This window comes from Python bivittatus, unplaced genomic scaffold, assembly GCF_059951505.1.
Source record: "Python bivittatus isolate LINGU-HERP-01145 unplaced genomic scaffold, Pbiv_v1 ctg000220_np1212, whole genome shotgun sequence".
NCBI lineage: Eukaryota > Metazoa > Chordata > Lepidosauria > Squamata > Pythonidae > Python > Python bivittatus.
Window position 1 is genome coordinate 33,568,605 of NW_028277048.1, and position 20,206 is coordinate 33,588,810.

The 20,206-nt window shown below is 41.4% G+C and overlaps 2 protein-coding genes across 4 annotated transcripts in view; one reads left to right on the forward strand and one right to left on the reverse strand.

The window, feature by feature from the left end:
- ARSG (arylsulfatase G) overlaps positions 1–20,206 on the forward strand; it is a 125,432-nt gene that overhangs the window by 2,346 nt on the left and 102,880 nt on the right. The gene's annotated exons all lie outside the window — the stretch shown is intronic.
- On the reverse strand, positions 4,788–18,520 carry SLC16A6 (solute carrier family 16 member 6). The gene is made up of 6 exons (XM_007421616.3): positions 18,017–18,520; positions 14,529–14,769; positions 11,959–12,102; positions 11,383–11,511; positions 8,777–9,604; positions 4,788–6,913 (listed from the first exon to the last, which is right to left on the reverse strand). Exons 2-6 carry the CDS (start codon positions 14,761–14,763, stop codon positions 6,672–6,674), a joined length of 1,578 nt encoding a protein of 525 aa, XP_007421678.1. The 5' UTR covers positions 14,764–14,769; positions 18,017–18,520; the 3' UTR covers positions 4,788–6,671.

Genomic DNA, 20,206 nt, shown 5'->3' on the forward strand with positions numbered 1-20,206 from the left:
CCCAATGTTGTATCAGCCACAAGTTGGATCAGCAGCCCATGAATCCCATTACTCAAGTTACTGATAAAAAGGTTGAATAGTAATGGATTGATCCTCTCCAACCCAATGTAGAGCTATTAGCACTGAGTATGATTAGCCAGTCAGTTATTGACCCACCTTACTTTAGTGCCATTCAAATCACACTTGAATAGCTAGTCATGTGGAACTTAGTCAGAAGCTTTGCTGAAATCAAAGTAAATTATATCCACAGCATTCTCTGTTTCCATTACTTATTTTTACCCCCCCCTCTTTATTAGAACTAAATCTAAGGTAGCAGATTAGCCCTCTTTGGGCCCACCTCAATCTTTTAAAAGTAAACATTATCACCAGCACAAGTCAAGAATTTACCTGACATCTTGTGTTTGGCAGAATGTCTTCTGACAGATGAGATGTGAAATCTCCCATCACAACCACTTCATGGTTTTTGGAGGCTTCAGTTATCTGCTTTAATAAATCTTTATCTGCTCTTCTGACTGGTTTGGAGGTCTGTAGCAGCTGGCTAGCAAGATATCGCTTCTGTAACTTTGCCCTTTTCTCCTATTCTGTCTGGTGGTCTTCGGCACAGAGAAGTTCATTCCTTATATAGAGGGCTGAATTACCTCCTCTGCATTGCCTGTTCCTCTGAAATAAGGTGTACCCATCGAGCTCATGGTTTCTCATCCTACCATGCTTCTGTAATCCCTATTTCATCATACTCACCTTTGTGCATGAGGACATCCTGCTCATCTTGCGTGTTACCTGTATTTTGTGAAAGGAGAACCCAAACTTCCAATTTATAAATAGTTTGAATATCCTTAAATATATATTAGAGATCTAGATGTATCCCTGTACAGATAGAGAGTGGCATATTGTATTTCTGAGGAAACTATTTATAGCTTTATATCTTATATGAGGAAGAGTGCCCTGGAGTCCTCATAACTCTAATATGATCTGGAATGCTTTGGAGTGAATTGAGAGTCAGTTCTGCAACAAATCACCTGAGGGGAAGGTGACAGAGGGATCTTCAATCCTGATCTTAAGGATTATGTACATGTGTGTGGCCTCTTACTACTGAGCAGGGAATCTATTCTGGCAGTCACAGCTGGTTGACTTAATGGAAGGAAGTATTTTCTAGGTCCTTTATAAGAACAGGACACCAGGGGGCACAACATACCCTTTTTAAAGCAACAAACTGGCCATCCCTGTTTCTAACAAGCCTTCCAGACTATAAGCCCTCCAGATGTGTCAGAGCAACTCCCATTGCTTTTCATTCAGCATGTTATTGTGGATGGGAGCTGTAGTCCTAATCATCTGAAGGATTCCAGGTTGGAGAAAGTTGGCTGAACACATTTTAGCATAGCTTGTTGCATGAACCCAGCCATCTGCAGTTCAATTTATTGTGTATACACACACATTGGGTTACTTTGGGGAACTGTAGTTTATTATGAGGTAAGCACAATGTGTGAGCCTACTCCTTGTTCTTGACTGACATCCTTCATTTCACCTCTACTTTGTGATAGAAATGGGGATGATGGTGAGTGTGTTTGCGTGTTTGTAAAATGTGAGAATATGTAAAGACTGCTTACTGTGTAGTAAATGGAAAATACTTTTCTTGCCAGGCGCTGTATTTCTTTTAGACGGATTTGCACTGGGTGGAATGATTGTACAGAAAAATCCACATATACATTGATTCATTTTCATAAGGAAAAAAGTCTCAAACATACGGTTTGAAAGTTTTGCAAAAGGACCTTTGATTTTCATGAGATTAAGTAACTGAGGAAGCCTCAGCGAAGTGAAAGAGCAAGTAGGTGGAAACAGGGAGGATGTACTGCAGAGAGGCAGTCATCTAGGGCCAGAAGGCCAGATGTGGCCCGAGCAGCAAACTTGGGAACAGCCAAGCTCTGGAAAGCTACATGGCCAGAGCAACTGAAGAAGAAAATGCTGCAGGGCTGAGGAGGGGCATGTGAGTGGGAATAGAAGGCATGTCCTGGGATAAGCCATGGGACAAATGGGGAAACAGAGAGAGCCAGTTTGGCCTAGTGGTGAAGGCCCCAGGCTAGAAAGCAGACCGTGAGTTCTAGTCCTGCCTTATGCATGAAAACCAGCTGGGTGACTTTGGGCCAGTCCCTCTCTCTCAGTCCAACTCACCTCACAGGGTCGTGGTTGTGAGGAAAATAGGAGGAAAGAGTATTAGGTATGTTCACCACCTTGACTTATTTAGAAGAATAATACAAGTGAGATAAAAAAATCTAAAAAAAAAAAGCCCCGTAGACAGATCCAAACAAGTGGCCAGCAGTTCCTTTAACTGGATTGAGCCTCATGACAAAGTGTTTCTAAAATTAATTTATTTGTGCCTTTACGTAATAGGATGGGTACTTTGTGTACAAGCTTTGGGTAATAGGCCATGTCCCCAGTAGCCCCATCCATAGCATAAGTACAGTATGCCATAATAAAAATGCTTTTCTGCCATGTCCCCATGATGTCTTCACCTCTTCCTCAGCTCATGATTCAGTCTTAAATGATCCTGAGCTATGGCAAGTTTATGGTATTTCCCCTTTGCTGGACATCTTCCCAGGTGAAGCTTCAGATATATAAACCTGTTATGCTTTGCTAGTCTTACCTTGGAGGGAAGTCAGGTGAGTTGAAATAGAGGCCAGATAGGAGTTGACAGTGGGAATTGCAAATGCCACACTGGTAGTATCCTGCCAACTCAAGAATGGGTGGATAGCACTAATGAAAAGATGAGTGGTGAAGTTTGTAACAAAACAAGTTTTTAAACCGAAGTAACTTTTTTCATTAAAAAATTTTTTATTGCAAAACTCATTATTTGGTAGCACTTCCAGAATCCACTAATTACAGTACAGAACAAATCAGCATCCTGCTTCAACCATGTTTAATTCTGGTTTTGAATATCTTGTTCAGATGCACATGCTCCAGTCACACTAATATGGTATGTACATACATAGTAACTTTAGATGCAGTCAGTTGCATACATTGCATTATTTAGTATTGGAAATCCTTGTAACAATGTTACAGTAGAACTTCGTTGACTTGCAGAGACAACTAATTTTTAAAGCTACATGTGTCAAGAAATACACAATATGCTTTTTCTCATACAGGTAATCCTTGTTTAGTGATTGCGATTGGTTCCGGTGAAATGGTCACTAAGCGACACAGTTGCTAAGTGAACCACAGAACGGGGGGGAAAGAGAGAGAGAGAGAGACTCTATGAAGATTGCTGGTTGTTGCCCTCTCATTCAGATGAAGTTCTCTCATTCAGTGTCCTGTACCTGACCTGTTTTTTTTTTCTTTTTTTTTCTTTTCTTTTTGCCCCCCCCTGCAGGGCAGGGAGATTGCTTAAACAAGCTATCTCTTCCTGAGCTGCTTTCTCTGCCCTTCCCTAAAAAGTGCTAACTGTAAGTTAACAAGCTTAGCTCTGTGACCTTAATTAGTGGATTAGAACCTTCCCTGGCACCTTGCTGCCTGAAACTGACCAGACCACAATCAGTTTCACACTGAAGATTTTTGTTGTGGTAAATGTTCCCATTGGTCAGAAAATGAATTTTTTATTGCCATTTATTACCATTGTATTTGCAAACAGTCACTATCCAAGGCAGTTGCTAAACAAGGACTACCTGTATTATGGTGGTTTTATGTTAGAATTCAAACTACGATAGTTCAGGTAGGTTAAATCACAGTATGAACATTTGCCAGTGACTGTGGGCCTTTTTATTCCAAAAATAGTTTAAGATTTAGATTGCCATGCCTACCTTACGTTTTCTGCTTTACTAGAAGTGTAACAGGTACATGGCATGCTTGCTAAATAAATAACTCAATTTTATGGGTATACACCTCATTATTTTATTCCCTACTAAAAAAACTAGAAAACCTAGTCATTTCCTCCTCCTCCCAATCTTCCCTGCAGTTTATCAGGGCTCTACTGTACATGATAAAGTGCTGAAAATAAAGAAAAGATCCTAAATTGCAACATGGTCTCCATCATTTTCCAGCAGGGAGAGAAGGTGGGTCGCTTAAAGATACAGGGGCACCATTTCCTGTGCCTAGGCATCTTATCACCTTGAATGGAAAGGATTTGAGTAGAACATAGTGCAAATAGTAGCTCTTGTTTTTGTTGTGATAAGAATATTTAAAAATCAGAATATTTTAAATATGTTCCACTGAAAATTGGTTAACATTCACATAAATGTATTTATGTCCTAACCACATGGCAATGGTATGGATTTTGAACAATTTTTTTTTTTGGTACAGGCTTTAGGAAAACCACCACCATGAACCACAATGACCTTCATTTATATAGTCTTGGCAGAATAGTTAACATACAGTGCCATTATCAATGGATTACCAAGAAACATTTGAATCTGTACTTGTGTATTCAGAACCAGACTTTTTCAATTTTCTCATTTTTCCCCCTGAGTTGTCTAGTGACAAAAAGATGCATAAAAATGGGGCAAGCAAGCTCGTGTCACCTCTGATGGTTATTTATTAAAAGTCAATAATAGTCAACATGTTGCCACCTCTTACAATTCCCTTTCTTTATATAAAACTAACTGAAAATGGGAGGAGGGGGCGCACAAATTGTATTTTAAAAATGCTAACTTTCTCTTTGTTGCATTTTTCTCTGCAGTGATTGTTACATTGATTCATACATTATATAGCTGCAATAAATGGAGCATTTAAAACTAGGGTAACCAGATACAGCTGTAAAAATCTGGATAACCACCAGATGAAAGACAAGAGTTAGGCTAAGGTATCTCTTTGCTGCCATCTTGCAGTCACCTGGATTTTTAAAGCATAGATCGGATAGCCCTCGTAGAACTCCAAGGCTTGGTTTATGCATTTGGCTCCTTTAGGATCCCAAATGTGACTGCTTCTAGGTACACTGCCCAGTGAGAATTGCAAGTAGATGACTGAGGCATTAGATTACACAGGGTCACCTTTCACATGCACTTTACTGTCTAATAAAGGACAACTGTGGTCATGCAAATGGAATGGCAAAATGTACAGCCTTCATGTGAAGGCACTGATGGAACAGTCAAGGCTTCCATTCTCCTCAGAAAAGCCCTACGTGTGGATGAGGGTATGGAAATTAACAAATGTGAGAACAAGTCCCAAATATACAGCATGTGCATTCTCAGCTGGTGCATAAAGGACTCAAGCCTACAGAGAGACCTAACTGAAAGGTGATTCTTAGTATAACTGGAGACAGTGGAATAATATTTTCAGATTAAAAATGTTTTTCTCCTAATTCAGCAAAGCGTTTAACAGTAGACTTAACTTTTACTAGAACGGTCCTAATAGAATACCCTACATGTTTGAAATGTTTCACTGGATTTAAACCACAGCCTCCTTTATACCAGAGCAGACCCTCAGAGTGTTACCGACTAAGACTATAGTCCAGTTGTTTTAATCTTTGAACTCCAAAACAGCATGTGTATGTTTCATTTCGTTAAAAGTCAGTCTGCTGCAAGTTTTCTGTAACAATAAAAAGAAGTAGGTGCACTATTATCTATGCCTCTAAAAAATCTACACACTAGAAATGCCTCAAAGAGACCTGAAGAGAATTTGGGCAAATTTATGGTTTGTTTGTTTTAAATAACAGCTAATCACAAAATAAAAATAAATACTTTTTAAAAATTAAAACGGCTAGAATCATAGTGATTTGCCTGCATAGCAAAGGGAAGTAAGTCTTTAAAAATACAATCCTATCCACGCGTAATCAGAATTCGTCCCTCTATATCTGAGCATATCTACTCAAAAAGCAATTCTCACCAAGGCTGCAAATTTATGCACATTCAGTAGTGAATCTTGAAGAAAACAGTAGGACTTATAAGTTAGAAATAAACATACTTAGGATTAGGCAATAATTTTCATCTACAGTATAAGATAATACCCTCATAAGGCAGCTATGTTAACTGGCCCTAAAATAGAAGTGGTAACCTCTGAGATTTTGTGGAGTTTAACCAAACTTTTTAAAAAAAGCAAACAAAAGCTATTCATGAATTCTCTAGTCAGCAATGACAAAAGTTACTTCTTTCTATATGTTGCTGGATTCCAATTCAAGTCGTGCTGAACAGGAGAACTGACTACCTGTTCCTCAGCCCTGTTCCAAATATAAATGTAATCCCTAATACCTAAAATTAAAACACAGCTATATTTATTTGATGAAAAGAAACAAAAAACTCAGACTCTGTTTTATCAGATTAGTTATTCTGTGGCACTATTCCTGTGTTGTTAATTAAGAGAAGAACATTTCTGGTGTGAGATTCTCCTAGGCAACAAAGAACATGGCAAACTTAGCTTTAGTTACATGAGCCATATTGGATTTTTCTTTAACATAACAACAGTTGGCCTCTTCACTGTGATTTGGAATTAAGAGATTATGTGTTGCCTGCTTCCCATTAATATGAAAATTTTAATCACAACTTCATGCTCAATAGGAGTGTGTGCATGGATTAATCAATGGAACTTCACATTCCAGGTGTTTTCGAACACTAGATAATGTTAATCTTTATGAAAGGATTACTAACTTCTGTTCACCTTTATAATTTTGCATTCCCTTTAACGTGTAGTTTTTAGAAGGTGGACTTGAGCTGACTTCTTTTTCCCCAATTTCTAAATACATATTTTAAAATTCAAGCTATGCTGTCAAAGCCCTTCACAGAATCCTCAGTTTTTCCAAAATCAGGTTCTATAAAATCATCCGGTACATCCCGCCGAGGCTCTGAGACATTCTCTTGTACTGACTGTTTCTTACTTTGACATCTTAAATTCTTGCAAGGCCTCACCAAAGAAAGGAATACAGCAGCCAAGAGCATTCCAGCAGCACAGGAATAGAATGCAGAGCTATAATTTTTTGTGGTATCCACTAGTACACCTGTAAAAGCAGGAAGAAAAGAGCATATTATGAAAAACTTCATTTATACCAGTTTGCAACATCCTTTTGAAACTTTTTTTTTCAGATTTTTCTTTCCTGAGCATGACTACAGAACACTGAATCTAATCTTTTCCAAGTTTAAAAACAATCTGGGGATGGGGGACTTTATAAGAGAATTATTTAAAGGGAATCACATTCATAAACAACTGAGATAAAAACAGCAGTAAAGCAGTCTTTCTCGGATGGATTAAAGACAGAATTGTAGCAAATTGAGGAAGAATGTACTAGCATATAGAAAGTGTTTCCTTCCCCAGACTCCATTTCTTTGTAAATACAACTCATGCCAAGTCATTCAATGTATAGGATGCCCCATGTACGCATGTTACAACAGAATGACAATTTTGTGGGTGCAACTTCTGGAAAGAAAACAGCAAATACATTTCTATCTACTCCTTGATTTGCAGCCACACTGCCCAGTCTTAAAAGCTGGACTCACAACATTACTGAGAATTATATCTTATTGACTTCACTGAACTGTGCTCCCATGTGTGCTTGAGGTTTTGGCCCATCCTGAATAGCTCAAGATTGTAAGCAATTTTAGGAACTATGCTGAAATTGCTCTTTGAACTGCAGTTCAACAAACCCGCCACTGCCATTATTTCCAAACGATCTTGAAGATAATATAGCGGTGATGGTCTGAATTGTCTTGAGCCTGGTCAAGTGATCATTTGCTCAGTTGAAGTTTAATAACTTCTTGTCCTTCACTCAGATCTGCAGTCTGCTTCTGTCTTATTTTTCACATCCTTTAAGTTGTGGCTGGGGAATTTGTGGTCTCCCAGATGTTTAGGAACTGTACCTCCCACCATCGCTAAATAATGACTGTGATGGTTCCTGGGATTAGTAGTCCAATAACATCTAGAAGGCTACAGGTCTCCCCTTCCTCTCCTCCCTTCCACATGTAAACCTTGTTCCAATTCCTTTTAGCCTGCATAATACTGAACTCAGAAAAAGAATTTACATGGCCATGGTCAGACAGGTAGAGATTTCTATGGGTTGTGAAGAGCTGGGTTCAAGTATTAATCTAGCCCTGGGGAAAGTCTATCACTGTTTGCCATCTGTAAAACAGGAACAACTACCTGCTCCATACAGTTTGAGGCATATAACAGAATACAAATCTTGAAGCACTCTGTAAATTAACACCACTCCATTGCTAATAGTGCCATTAGTAAGGATGCTACTGTTCAGCTCCCTCCCAAGCAGATGGGTTATGTCTGGAAGGGGAGGAAGAGCTTGCTGGGCAATGCTGAAATGCTTGTTAGAGAAAAGTAGCAAGGTTGTTTACAGATAAATTTATCTAATTTCGTTGCAATTAAAGTTGATGGATTTCAGATTAGCTTCTTTAGGGAAACTGATGGAAATGCAATGCTTATAAAAATATGTGAGCTGTTTATGTAAAGTTTTATCTTTTATTATTCACCTTGAGTGATTATCATCTAGGAATGTTTCAACTTCCTTCTGCTTCCCTATATATCAATCTATCAATGCTGAACTGAATGCTCCCTACTCACCCAAAAGCATCTTTTCCATTTTTTACTTGTTCCTCAGCTAGAGTTTAGTATGCATTACCACCACAATAGAAAGTTGCCCAGTACCGAGTCAGGTAATTGGTCCATCTGGCCCAATCTTGTCAATGCTGGCTGGCAGCATTTCTTCATATTTTAGGGAGGGCTTTTTTCCAGCCCTACTTGATAATGACGTATTAAACCTGGAGGCATGTGAAACAGGTACGCTACTATGGAGCCCCAGCATGGATAGTAAGTAGAGAGCATTTAAGATGATTTCTGAAATGCTGCTTAACTTTACCTGCAAGGGGTGGTCCAGCCAGCCCTGATAAGCTTTGAATAAATACATAGACCCCTGCAGCAGACGCCATCCGCTCAATGCCGACAACATCATCTTCAGCCAGCATTGGAATGTGAGTGCCAGCTACTGTCCCAAGCATGAATCCGAAGAAAATGCTACACATCATTAGCCCCCAAAAATCATAGGCAAGAGGGAAGGCAAAAAGGGCAACGTCCAGCAGAATGACACAGATGAGTTCGATATAAATTTTTCTGATGGGCTTTTTGTTGAGGACCCAGCCAGCACTGATTCTACCAAAGACCTCAGCAATTGCCATTGCTGACAGAATGTAAGCAGAGTGATCCTTGTTGATGCCAATGCTCATGCTGAGAGGAATTATGTACAGCGAAGGAGCAAAGAATCCCAAGGTAGCAAATAGACCAAAAAGCGCATAACAAATAAAGCTGTAGTCTTTCAACACAGAGAAGTCTAGGAGGAGTTCGGGTTTGGGTTCCTTGGTGGGAACGCTACCACTTGCTATGAGCATCTCTGTGTTTTCCTTTGGTTCTTCACTTTTGAGTTCCAAGTTGGCATCTCTAGGTATGTTATGGGGTGAGGTAGTTATTTCTACTCCTGAGTCAATGGAGTCTATTGAGGTGCGTGTCTGCTCATTTTCAAGCATGTACTTTGTCTCTCTTTGCTCTTCCACCGATGATACTTTCACTACTTCCTGGGCTATGACTGTGATGGGTCGCAGCAGCAATCCACAGGCAACAATTCCAAGCTGCAGTAGACCAACAAACAAGAGGCTGGGTCTCCAACCAAAGTATTCCTTTGAAGCGGTGATAGCTATAGCATAAGAAAAAGCAAAACGTATATGAACCTGAACAATACTCATGTTTATAAGAAGAGGTTCAGATTTTGCCATCAGATAGTTCATGATGTTATACACGCATAGAATTCTCGGCTAATTCTTTTGGGTGACGCTGATAGCTTAAGCAGGAGAAATGGAAAGGCGAACCAAGGAAATACGAGGTTTCTTACATTAAGTGTTTCTTTGCCCAGATAAACTTTGTGCCTCTGAACTTTTAACATATACCAGGCAGAAATACTGAGGAGTCTATTAGCACAGGTTCAGAATATGTGCTTCTGTCAGCTTGGGAAAACATAGGATCCAGTGGAGATCTCCTACTTTTCCAAATTTGCAAGCATAACACTGTGGAACTAAAAACAGTGTCTTCCTCCACCAGGACGGAATTGAGGTAAATGCAATAGATACAGGGGCTAGAACAGAAGTGGGAGATACTAGGTTTAAAAGGCAAAATGAAGGTTGCAATTTGGAGGAGTACTGGGAGAAAGTACATTTCATCTTAGCACGTTCAAGTTGGCTTGATGCAATTCTAGTAGGCTTGAATGCAATCCACCCCAGGGTTTGGATTTCAGATATGATGCCCCCCGGTTAATCTGCCAGATAAAGTCACAGATAACCCTTCTATTATTACCATTGCAGATGGGATTGCTGCTCAGCTTTATTTTTAGCTTGGAAAATTTTGTACAGGTTGCCCAACAGGTTGTATATAAGGTCATTCTACTCTATTTATTGTAAAAATAGGGCCAAAGTGAGAACATGCTCTGTAGTGGACTGAGCTCATGTCTAGAATAACCAAGGAGTTAAATCATGTCCCTAATTGCAAATGTAATTACAGAACCCCCTTTACAGTGTCTCTTCTTTACATTTCCAAGATGTGGGAAGATCTGGATATCCCTTCTCTCACCCTGTTCCTCTATTTTTCTAAATCTCCCCCCGCCTACCAATTAGCAGGTGTATGATTTTTCTTAAGACTGGAAAAAAGTTTTGATTACTTGTAGTAGAATGAATGGATTGATCTCTGACTCTAATGAAAACAGCATTCATTCTGAGTTCTTGATATACTTTTACAGAAAAGATTTATGAAGTTGAGAATGAGATTAAATTTATATTCTGTCTTTCCTCCAGAATTTCCATGGAATATATGTAGCGCTCTTCCCTCCCAATTTTCCCCACAATAATCCTGTGAAGTATGGTGGGCTGAGAGAAACTGACTGGCCCAAAGTCACCCAGCTGGCTTCATGCCTAAGGCAGATCTAGAACTCATGGTCTCCTAGGTTCCAGTCTAATGTTTTAAACCACTAAATCAAAATGGCTCTCAACTGTCTGTTTACTTCTTTACAATATACAATTGATGCTTCTGAAGCATGAACTTAATGGATTAAGGACATTTTTGCTCAAAAGAAAAATATATAGCTTTTATTATGTCTGGCAGAACATATGATCTTTAAGGACTTAGATAGAAGTGTTGCATTTGTAAACTGATTAGGGCTGAAATCCTCTCTCCATCATTTGTCCCTTTTTCTGCTATATTACAAAGTAACCCAAAGAGGAGTCACATAGTTTCTACAATTAATGTATCTGTAAATTTGAAATAAAAGTTAACGTTTCCCCTGTCCCCAAATAAGCTGGGTTTATTGAAATGTTTGTTTAATGATTGGGTAGGACTGTATTTTGATACATCCGTATCAAAAGGGCAAAGGAGGAAACAAGACTCAGATAACCCTATTTCAGGGAAAGCAAGAAATGTGTTTGGTACCTGGTGCAAAAGAGAAAACAGCAAAGCATTCTCCTGTAGAAGCCACGGCAGTGACCAATGAACGCTTTTTGTCAAAGTACTGAGACAGAATGGTGACAGTTGGAAGAAAGGCAAAACAGTATCCTAAACCTGTGAATAAATGCCAGATGTTAACGTTAAGCAGATATGATACACTACTGCAGGGTCAGAAGCTTGTATTTTCCCCGTCCTTTTTTTTTTTTTAATCATTCAGTCCGGATGTATTGTCTACCATCAATCATTTCTCCTGAAATTCTGACATGTGTTGCTAATTCTTGTTAACAGAAGTAATTTTTCAAATAATTAGCATGTGTTGTGATACATTTCCTATGATAAGCTGTCAAAATGCACTCTCGTTCTGTCCGTGAGCAAGGAAGTTGAAAATTAAGTTCTACCTATGGTGGTGTTAACAACCAGGGTCATTCAGCAAAACTGAGAACTATGCAAAATTTTCTATTTCTGAGCTATCTTGGCTTCTTCATACAAGGGCTACTTCTACTCTTGAATATAAACATTTCTTTGAAAATTATGGTAGCTCAGCATTTCTCTAAAACTCACCCGAGACGATGCCAGTTGAGATGTACATTTCAACAACTGAACGTGCAAAGGAAGCGGCAACCATTCCAGTGCTGACCAGTAACCCTCCAATCACCACCACCAGACGATGACCAAAACGATTGGCTGCTACTGTAGAAAGAGGAGCTGCAAAAAGAAGGAAGATTTAATTGTTGCTCTATATCTCTTTTAAGACCAGAATACTGGAACCCAGCCTATGTACTTTGGTTCCCCCAAATCTCTCCTCTTGTTATAGTGCCTCATATCAAACAGCTAAGAACTCTGACAACATACAAGTCACTGGTCCAGCGATTCATTAGAAGCACCAGTATTTGCGTCTAATTATTTTAATGTTTCTCTATTAGACCAGTTCCAAGTGATATGTCATACACACATATGTATATATAATGCATAAGAGCCATTCTGGTGTAATGGTTACAGCAACAGGCTAGAAATTGGGAGACTTTGAGTTCTAGTCCCGCTTTAGGCATAAACCCAGCTGGGGGACCTTGGGCCAGTCATTCTCTCCTAGCCCTAGGGAGAAGGCAATGGCAAACCACTTCTGAAAACTGCAGGGATTAGTCCAGCAGTCACCAGTGACTCAAAAGCATCAATATAAGCCCGCCCCCACCCACCCACAGTGTATATTTCAATAAATAAAAGAAACTACCGTATTTTTCCAACAATAAGACGCCCCCATGTACAAGACAACCCCCACTTTTCCAACCCAAAATTAAGAAATCAATATTTTAAAGATAGTGCAGAACACATTTTTATTTAGTACAGTGGAACCTCGGGTTACAAACGCCTCTCTTAACGAACTTTTCAGGTTATGACCAGCTCCGGTGGCAAAAATTTACCTCGGCTTGTGGACTCCGCCTCTGGGTACGAACAGGATACGCGGCCATTTTTCCGCCCCTGACACGCGGTCCGCGGCCATTTTCCACCCCTGACACGTCCACGGCCATTTTTCCGCCCGACATGTGGTCCACGGCCATTTTTCCGCCCCTGACACGTGGTCCGAGGCCATTTTCCGCCCCTGACACATGGTCGTAGGGAGGGGGACTCTCCCTCCAAGCAATAGCCGCCTCCCTGTCCTCCATGCCAGAACGGATTAACGGTAATTACATTGAACCTTATGGGGAAATTTCCTTCGGGTTGCGACCAATTCGGGGTGCGACCAGAGTCACGGAACGAATTAAGTTCATAAACTGAGGTTCCACTGTAATTAGTTAACATTTACCTGATACACTCGGTGGGAGGAGGTCCAAACCGTCTCTCTGCAGCTCTGTTTCCAGGCTCTTTTGCATAACTGATTACATTCAAGCACGAGTGAAACTGCCGATAGCTTGTCTCTGCAAACAGCCTTCCTCTAATTGGTTTGTTCAGTATCAGCTAACGTCAGTTACATCAGGCTCGTGATTGGAGGAAGTCTGTTTGCAGACTCAAGCTATTTCACTCATGATTGGAAGCTAGAAATAGGAGGAAGCCTCTTTGCAGAAACAAAGTATGGGCAGTTTTGCAACCACACGATTCTCGGCTGACTTCCTTGAATAAGACGCCCTTCAATTTTTAGGGTAAGGATTTTAGAAAAAAGTATTGTCTTATAGTCGGAAAAATATGGTATTTAATTGAATTTAAATTTGTAAGGACACCCAACTCCATAGTGGCAAATGGGCAGGTGTTCCAACAGAGAAACCCTACTTCACAGGTCCCATCAGGTGGTGGTGTTTAATTAATAGGTAACCTAAGTATGCCAACTCTGTGGGTCAAACAGGATGGGCAGACATTATAGAAGACAGATGGTCCCTCAGATATGTCTGTAAACTTGAATTAAGCCATCATGTAGAATAGTTATTAAACACAATATGAATAAAAAGACTCTCTCCAAGAACCTAATTGAAAACTAATGTATCTAGAATGCAATCCTTCACTGTTATAGTATTTCTTTCTGAGTTATTTTCCTGAGAGAGAGGAGCTGGTTTGATTGCGTAATCTCACTTAGGATAAATACAGGTAGTCCTTACTGACTGACTGCAATCAGGACTGGCAACTCTGTTGCTAAGTGATGCAGTTCATAAGCAAAATGTCATGTGACTGCACCAGATGTACATCAATTCCACTGCGGTCGTTAAATGAATTATCACGAGTTGTTAAGCACAATGTCATGTGACTATGACTTGTGACCTACTGCTGGCTTCTCCATTGACTTTGCTTGCTGGAAGCCAGCCATGAAGGCCTCAAATGGTGATCACGTGACCACAGGACACTCGGAACATCGTAAATGGATGCCAGCTGCTAAGCGCCTGAATCACGATCATGTGACTGCGGGGAATGCTGCAATGGCAGCAAGTTCAAGGATTGGTCATAACTATCATTCAGTGCTGTCATACGTTTGAACAGTTGCTGAACGAGTAGTCATTAAATGACGACCACCTGTAGTATAGCCAAGTCTTATGCAGGGTAAGGCCTTTTTTAAGCCCATTGAAAACACAGGTCTTAAGGCATAGTTATCTTTGTATAAGACCAGGATTCTAAGACTTCATATAACCATTATCTAAGTATATGCTCACCTGTAAATGTAAGTACAAAGACACATATTGAGATTATCCATGATATCCTGCTGTTGGTTTCATCGAAACTTTCCACTAAGTCAGTAAAGAAGACCCCAAATGACTTGATAATGCCATACGTCAGGGCCTCCACAAAGAAGAAAGCGAATGCCACAATCCATCCCCATCCTCCATCAGGCACTTTAGTATAAACATTTGGGGCAATGCATGACATTTTAGTTGCTTTGACAGTCATTTTGATCTGGAATAGAAAAGAGAGTAAGAGCAGGGTATCTTCTAAAAACACAAGGCAGATAAGCTTAGTCCTAAACATATCTATATGGAAGTAAGTGTGAAATAAGTGGACAAAATGTAGTTTCCCCTAGACTATAAAGAGTTGAAGTAATTTTGTCTATTGATATTCTCTCATTATCACGAATTATTTTGTGATCTGATAGGGCTAGTTGAATTTCTAAGCCCAAAATGTATTTCATCATAAGAAGAAGCTGATGCCATTCAAGACAAAGCAATTAAGGAACTATATCTGATGTAAATACAATAGAGGACAGTTTTGAAAAAAGAATCCATGAAGATCCCAAAGCTGTGGTAAGGGGTGAGAATCCTGAATTTACAATCTTCACTTGAGGCTGGGTTCTATTTAAGTCCAAGCTTGTCCTTCCATTAGAGATGTTGTCTTCATAGTTGTAAATGTATCTAAATCATCCATGTAATGATTTTGAATGTTCTTGATTTTGCTTTTTTTGCTTTTTTGGGATCTTGCTTTTGGAGATGTGTGTGCGTGTGCGTCTTCGAGTCAGTTTTGACTCCTGGAGACTGCCTGGACAAATCCCTTCAGTTTTCCTGACAAAATTTCTGAAGTGGTTTGCCATTGCCGCCTTTTTCCTGGGGCTGAGAGAATGGGACTGGCCCAACGTCACCCAGCTGGCTTCATGCCTAAGGGAGGACTAGAACTCAGTCTCCCAGTTTCTAGCCTGGTGCTTTAACCACTACACCAAAATGGTCCTCTTTTTAGCACTAGAACAGCCTATACACAGTGACTGCTGATGCTCAAGGTGCTTGATAACTCAATAAAAGCTCCTTATCTAGTGCACTCAAAAACAGAGTAAAGCATGCCTGAAAAGGTTCTTTGTGCTGGTACTTTGTATAGTTCCAGGTTATTGGCACACCACTTGCTCCTTTGAGTGGTTCCTAGAAATATGAGTATGTTCCACGTGGCTAACCTTTGGAAATAATACACTCAGCGCTCAGTTGAGTTATCTGTTTTGGCTTGGAGACTGCACTTCCTTTTTCCACTCTGCTTGATGCCTCAGGGGTGGTAGTTTATAGCACTACTAGGAGCTAAAACAGTCCTGAAGCAATAGTACGTATTTTAAATCCAAGAAAATGCAGGTATGTATGGGAGTTGTAATTTAGTGTGTCTGGACAACAAAACATTGAGGAAAGTGGTGTCAGAAGGTCTTTCTGCTCTAAAAACTGGGTATGTGAGCAGTACCTTCTGAAAGAATCAAATTGTTCCAATTCAGTAAGCATCTCAAAGTCAGAATTTGTACCAGCAAAGTATATTTTCCCAATGGAGTGCAGAGTAACTTTCCACAGGGGAAAAAAATCAAGAGAGCAAAGCTTTTCCAAACTTCACTATGAAAGTAATAACTAGTTCACTGACTTAAAATTCTTGGACCAACCATCTTTATTCCAGGATTCTCCCAGTGCAGGGATTTGGAAAAAGTTCCAGCAGGTACTTCTTACCCTGCTGCAATTGCCAATAATTCTTTTTAGCTATTAATGCTGTTATTCTGAGTTGCTTGGAAAGTTTATACATGCAGAGTTCTGCTTTAGTCCCAGTTAAAACTGTTTCAGGTTGACTAAACATAAGTATGCAATTCTATATGCTTGATATGCAAGATTTAATTGTACTATTCAAAAGGAACAAGTTCCCTGATATGTCATGGACAGCTTAATTGTATGCAGTTGAATATATCTAAGTGCCTAAATGTGCCAAATTGCATGTGAGATACATTTAGGAGAGTGTTATCAAAATAATCAGGAAAAATGGTCTAAGGTTCCTGGTGGAGAGAGTTTTAAATGTTTCCAGGAAAACATTTGACAATGATCTGCAACTTTGTCAGGAGTTTTTCTTCATCATGGCAATACATGCTTTTTGAAATTAATTTCTTTTGTTAAATAATGCCTAAAACATAGGATTCAGTGCTGTATAACAGAGGAAACATTTTAAAACTTGGTTTGCAAGAGCCAAATTAAAGAAACTTTGTCTTAAGCATTCATCAAATCCACTTATGCTTTAGCCCAAAGGCACTGCAATGCCATTTTAAAGCTACTTATATAGATGAGTTTATATATGTTAATTAAATAGTAGGTAAAAATTATACATAGAAAGCAGAATCTAGAATCAGAAATAATTTCTAGTCAGCCTGCAATGCGCAGGTGCTTATGAAACCATAAGGCTGGACAGCCTGTGCCTGATGATCTCAGATTTGGAGGAATAAGAACAGGAAGTACCTAGTATTTCAAGAATCTCTGTAAAATAAGAGCAAGATAACTCTTGGTACTGTAACATTTACTGCAAACCAGGTAGACTATTGTGTTAATAATGGGGCATATATACCCTGATACGTTAAGGGTGTAACAAATCTTACAGTGAGTCAAATTTAGGAAAGGATTTGCAATTTTTCCAAATTTGGGGCAGAAAGAAAAGCATTCAAGCTTTCTGTAACATGAGTCACAATACAGTCCATACGTAGCACTGCATATGTGGGGTCTTGACCAAATCCTCTCTAAAGTACAGAAGCACAGGACAGGCTCCAGTACCAGCGTGACTCGCTTCTGCAGAACGTGTGTTGCAGGTTCTGTCCATCCTATTTCTGCCTCAGCGAAGTACTTCGTTTAAGCCTTCCTCGTTGCTGCTCAGAAAAGTGCAGCGTAAAAGAGAGATACGTGGAATCCAAGTGCTTTGTTTAGTGGAGATGTGATGCCTGCAGAATTCAATAGCGCGGAACGGAATTTTAGCGGCCACGTTGCGCCATGCGGTTATCCTCAATCCGGTTTAAAGCGCATTGATAGAATGCAAATATGTGCTGCCCTGTCGCCTTGCATAAATAACCCCGTGCAAAGTGTGTTTTTTCCTTTTTCTTTAGAGACAAGGGGGGGGGGAGAGCTATTTTATACGGAACGAGGTTTTCCTGGAAAAAAAATGTTTTCTTCCGAATGGAAGAATAACCCCTCGGTTTCAAGCTCCCAGTCTATGCGATGTAGAGCGTGGGAAGTGAGCACTCACAAGGAGGCCCAATACTGTATCTTCATCTCTTGTGCGACCTTCAAGGCACAGTTCAACCACTTTCTTCCAATCGGATCCCATCCTCTCCCTTTCTTTTAGAGAGACGGATGCTCTTTTGATTAAAACAATAATTAACGTTTTAAAAAAAAGCGACAGCAAGACAACCAAACTTGTGCCCAGAAGAAAAGTCACTTACCAGGTCAGTAGAAGGTGTTGCTGCTGCAACTTGGGGAGAGAAAGATGTGGAAGAAAAGGATCCCCCCAAGCTGCAGAGAAGAGCAGCTTTGGCCTATGACCTGGTCAGCAACATGCTGAGGTGACTGCTGGAACACCCAACCCTTCGCCCTCAGGAGCGCGAACCAAAGACTCAGCTCCAGAAGGCACGGGAAGGGGGCTGCAATCGCCTCAGACTTATACTCCTGACCCCTTTTGGAAAAGGTGGAGCCTGCCCTGCGCCTAAAATAGACCCCTTCAACGGGAAATAGTGGCTAGGAGTCTTGCTGGTTATCCGACGCTAGGCTCTCGCTGCCGGTGCCAAGGCTGCCCCATGGCCAACCGGTGCCTCCTTTGCTCCTGAGTTTTCAGGGGATTCTGCCCTTTGCCTGACTAGCAATCTCAGCATTCACTCCCCGCTCTCTCCTGCTCTTTTTCACAAATGCTGCCGTCTCTTCTAGTTCACTACAGTAGCTCTGCTTTTTATACCGGCTCGAGCCGGTCTCTACCGGCGGATCCGGCGCGCGCTGTAGCTCAGCAGCGCCATGTGCGCGCCGGGCCCGGTTTTGCAATTGCAGCAGAAGAGCTGGCGGGTTCCGCGCGCTCGGAAGGGAGGCGCGCTCTGTGCGCGCCGGGCGGCAGTAGGAGCCGCGACCTGAGCACAGTAGCGTTGGAGAGGAAGCTGCAAACCCCGGGAAAAGGTGGGGGAGGACGAGTTTCATTTGGAGTGGACCGGCTCTGCCACGTTTGCTGTCCTTCGTGACACCTTCCCCCTCCTTATAATGCCTTAAAACTGATGCAATTCGATAAACTACAGTCCAGACACGCGCCTTTAAAGAGACTTTCGCCGTCCCTTTTTCATGTAGTTCCTTCCTTTTTGGGAAGCGGCGGAGAGGAAAAACTTCTCCCCATTTTACTAACGGGGAAAACCTTTCCCCCATTAGTAAAATATGTTCTAAATGGGGCGTCGTATAAACTCCCCCCTTTTCATAGAGGCTAGGCATCTTTATTCAAAAGTAAGCCTCACTGTGCAGCTTGGGAAAATATGTTTCGGAATCAATTGTTTAGCTCATCCCTGAACATCTCGCCTCAGCCAGAAGCCCCTCGCCTGAGTGCGTCTCGTTTCCCAAGGCGTATCTCTGCAGTCTTTCCCGTCCGCCCCTTTTTTCGAGCGTCCAGCAGGGGAGGCTCCGCTAACAAGTTTGTCCAGATACTTCTTAACAGTCTGTACTGTAAAGGTAGCACCCTGCGCTCCCCCTCTTGCATGGTTTCCGCTCCGGTGTCTTGATCAGTGCGTGAATTTGCAGAGGAAGGCTTTGGCGGCTGGGTGGGAGGCAAGGGGAAATTCAGTTCGAGTATTATGTAGGGACTGTAAGCGAAGGCGACCGCGGAGGAACCGCTTGGTTAGTCTAGATCAGCGCCTCATTTGCAGTTCTGGGTGAGGTCACTTAAGGTAAACAGCAGAGAGCGCGAAGCGGAAGACATCCGCCTTTTACTTTTTCTGTCTGCGCGAACTTCTTTCTCCCGATGCCCGCCCTGCAGCGTCTGCATTTCTTTAAAAGAGAAATGGCAGGGGTTGCTAAATGTCCCCAGAGGAGCTTTTCTAGGCGCGTACAAAGAAGAGGAGGCGTGGGCTTTCGTTGATGCCCGAGCTTTGCTAGAGTTCCTGGCGGAAAATCTGATGGAACGGCGAAGCCGCTCGAGCGAACGCGGCTCGTGCTCAGATCGGAAGGCCGCCCCCGCCGCCGCTCCCTAAAGAGGGGCCGAGTCTGGCTGCTTGAAACGGCACCGAAGTAGCTCTTTGCAGCTTCTCAGTTGAAGTTCCTAGTTTAACCACTACGTTTCCAGTGCAGAACCTTGCGTGAAACAGTCTCACGCAGGGCGAACGAAATTACTAAAGAAAACATTGCGCCAAATTGTCACAGTGCATCGCGTTAATCGGCTCGGAGTTGATGCAACCCACCACTTTCCTTGGGATACCAAGTACCGTACTTGGTGTTCGTATTCCCATGACGGCTTTTAAAGAAGCGTAATCTTATTTGCTTTGGCGCGTCCTAAAATGGGGAACTCGGGTAGCGCCTCCTAGCGATTGAACTGCCTCAGCGGAGCGGTGCCGGGCGCGAGCCTCGGCGCGTGCTCTTTTCTCCGCGGCGGCGCGAGCTTCTTTCCCAGG

Excerpts from the sequence above, each read along its gene's own strand:
- SLC16A6 (XM_007421616.3), bottom strand. The coding sequence starts at position 14,763 with ATGACTGTCAAAGCAACTAAAATGTCATGCATTGCCCCAAATGTTTAT. Across the intron at positions 12,103-14,528 it reads CTTTGTACTTACATTTACAG|CTCCTCTTTCTACAGTAGCA; the intron begins GTGAGCATATAC and ends TTCTTTTTGCAG. Across the intron at positions 11,512-11,958 it reads CTCAACTGGCATCGTCTCGG|GTTTAGGATACTGTTTTGCC; the intron begins GTGAGTTTTAGA and ends ATTTATTCACAG.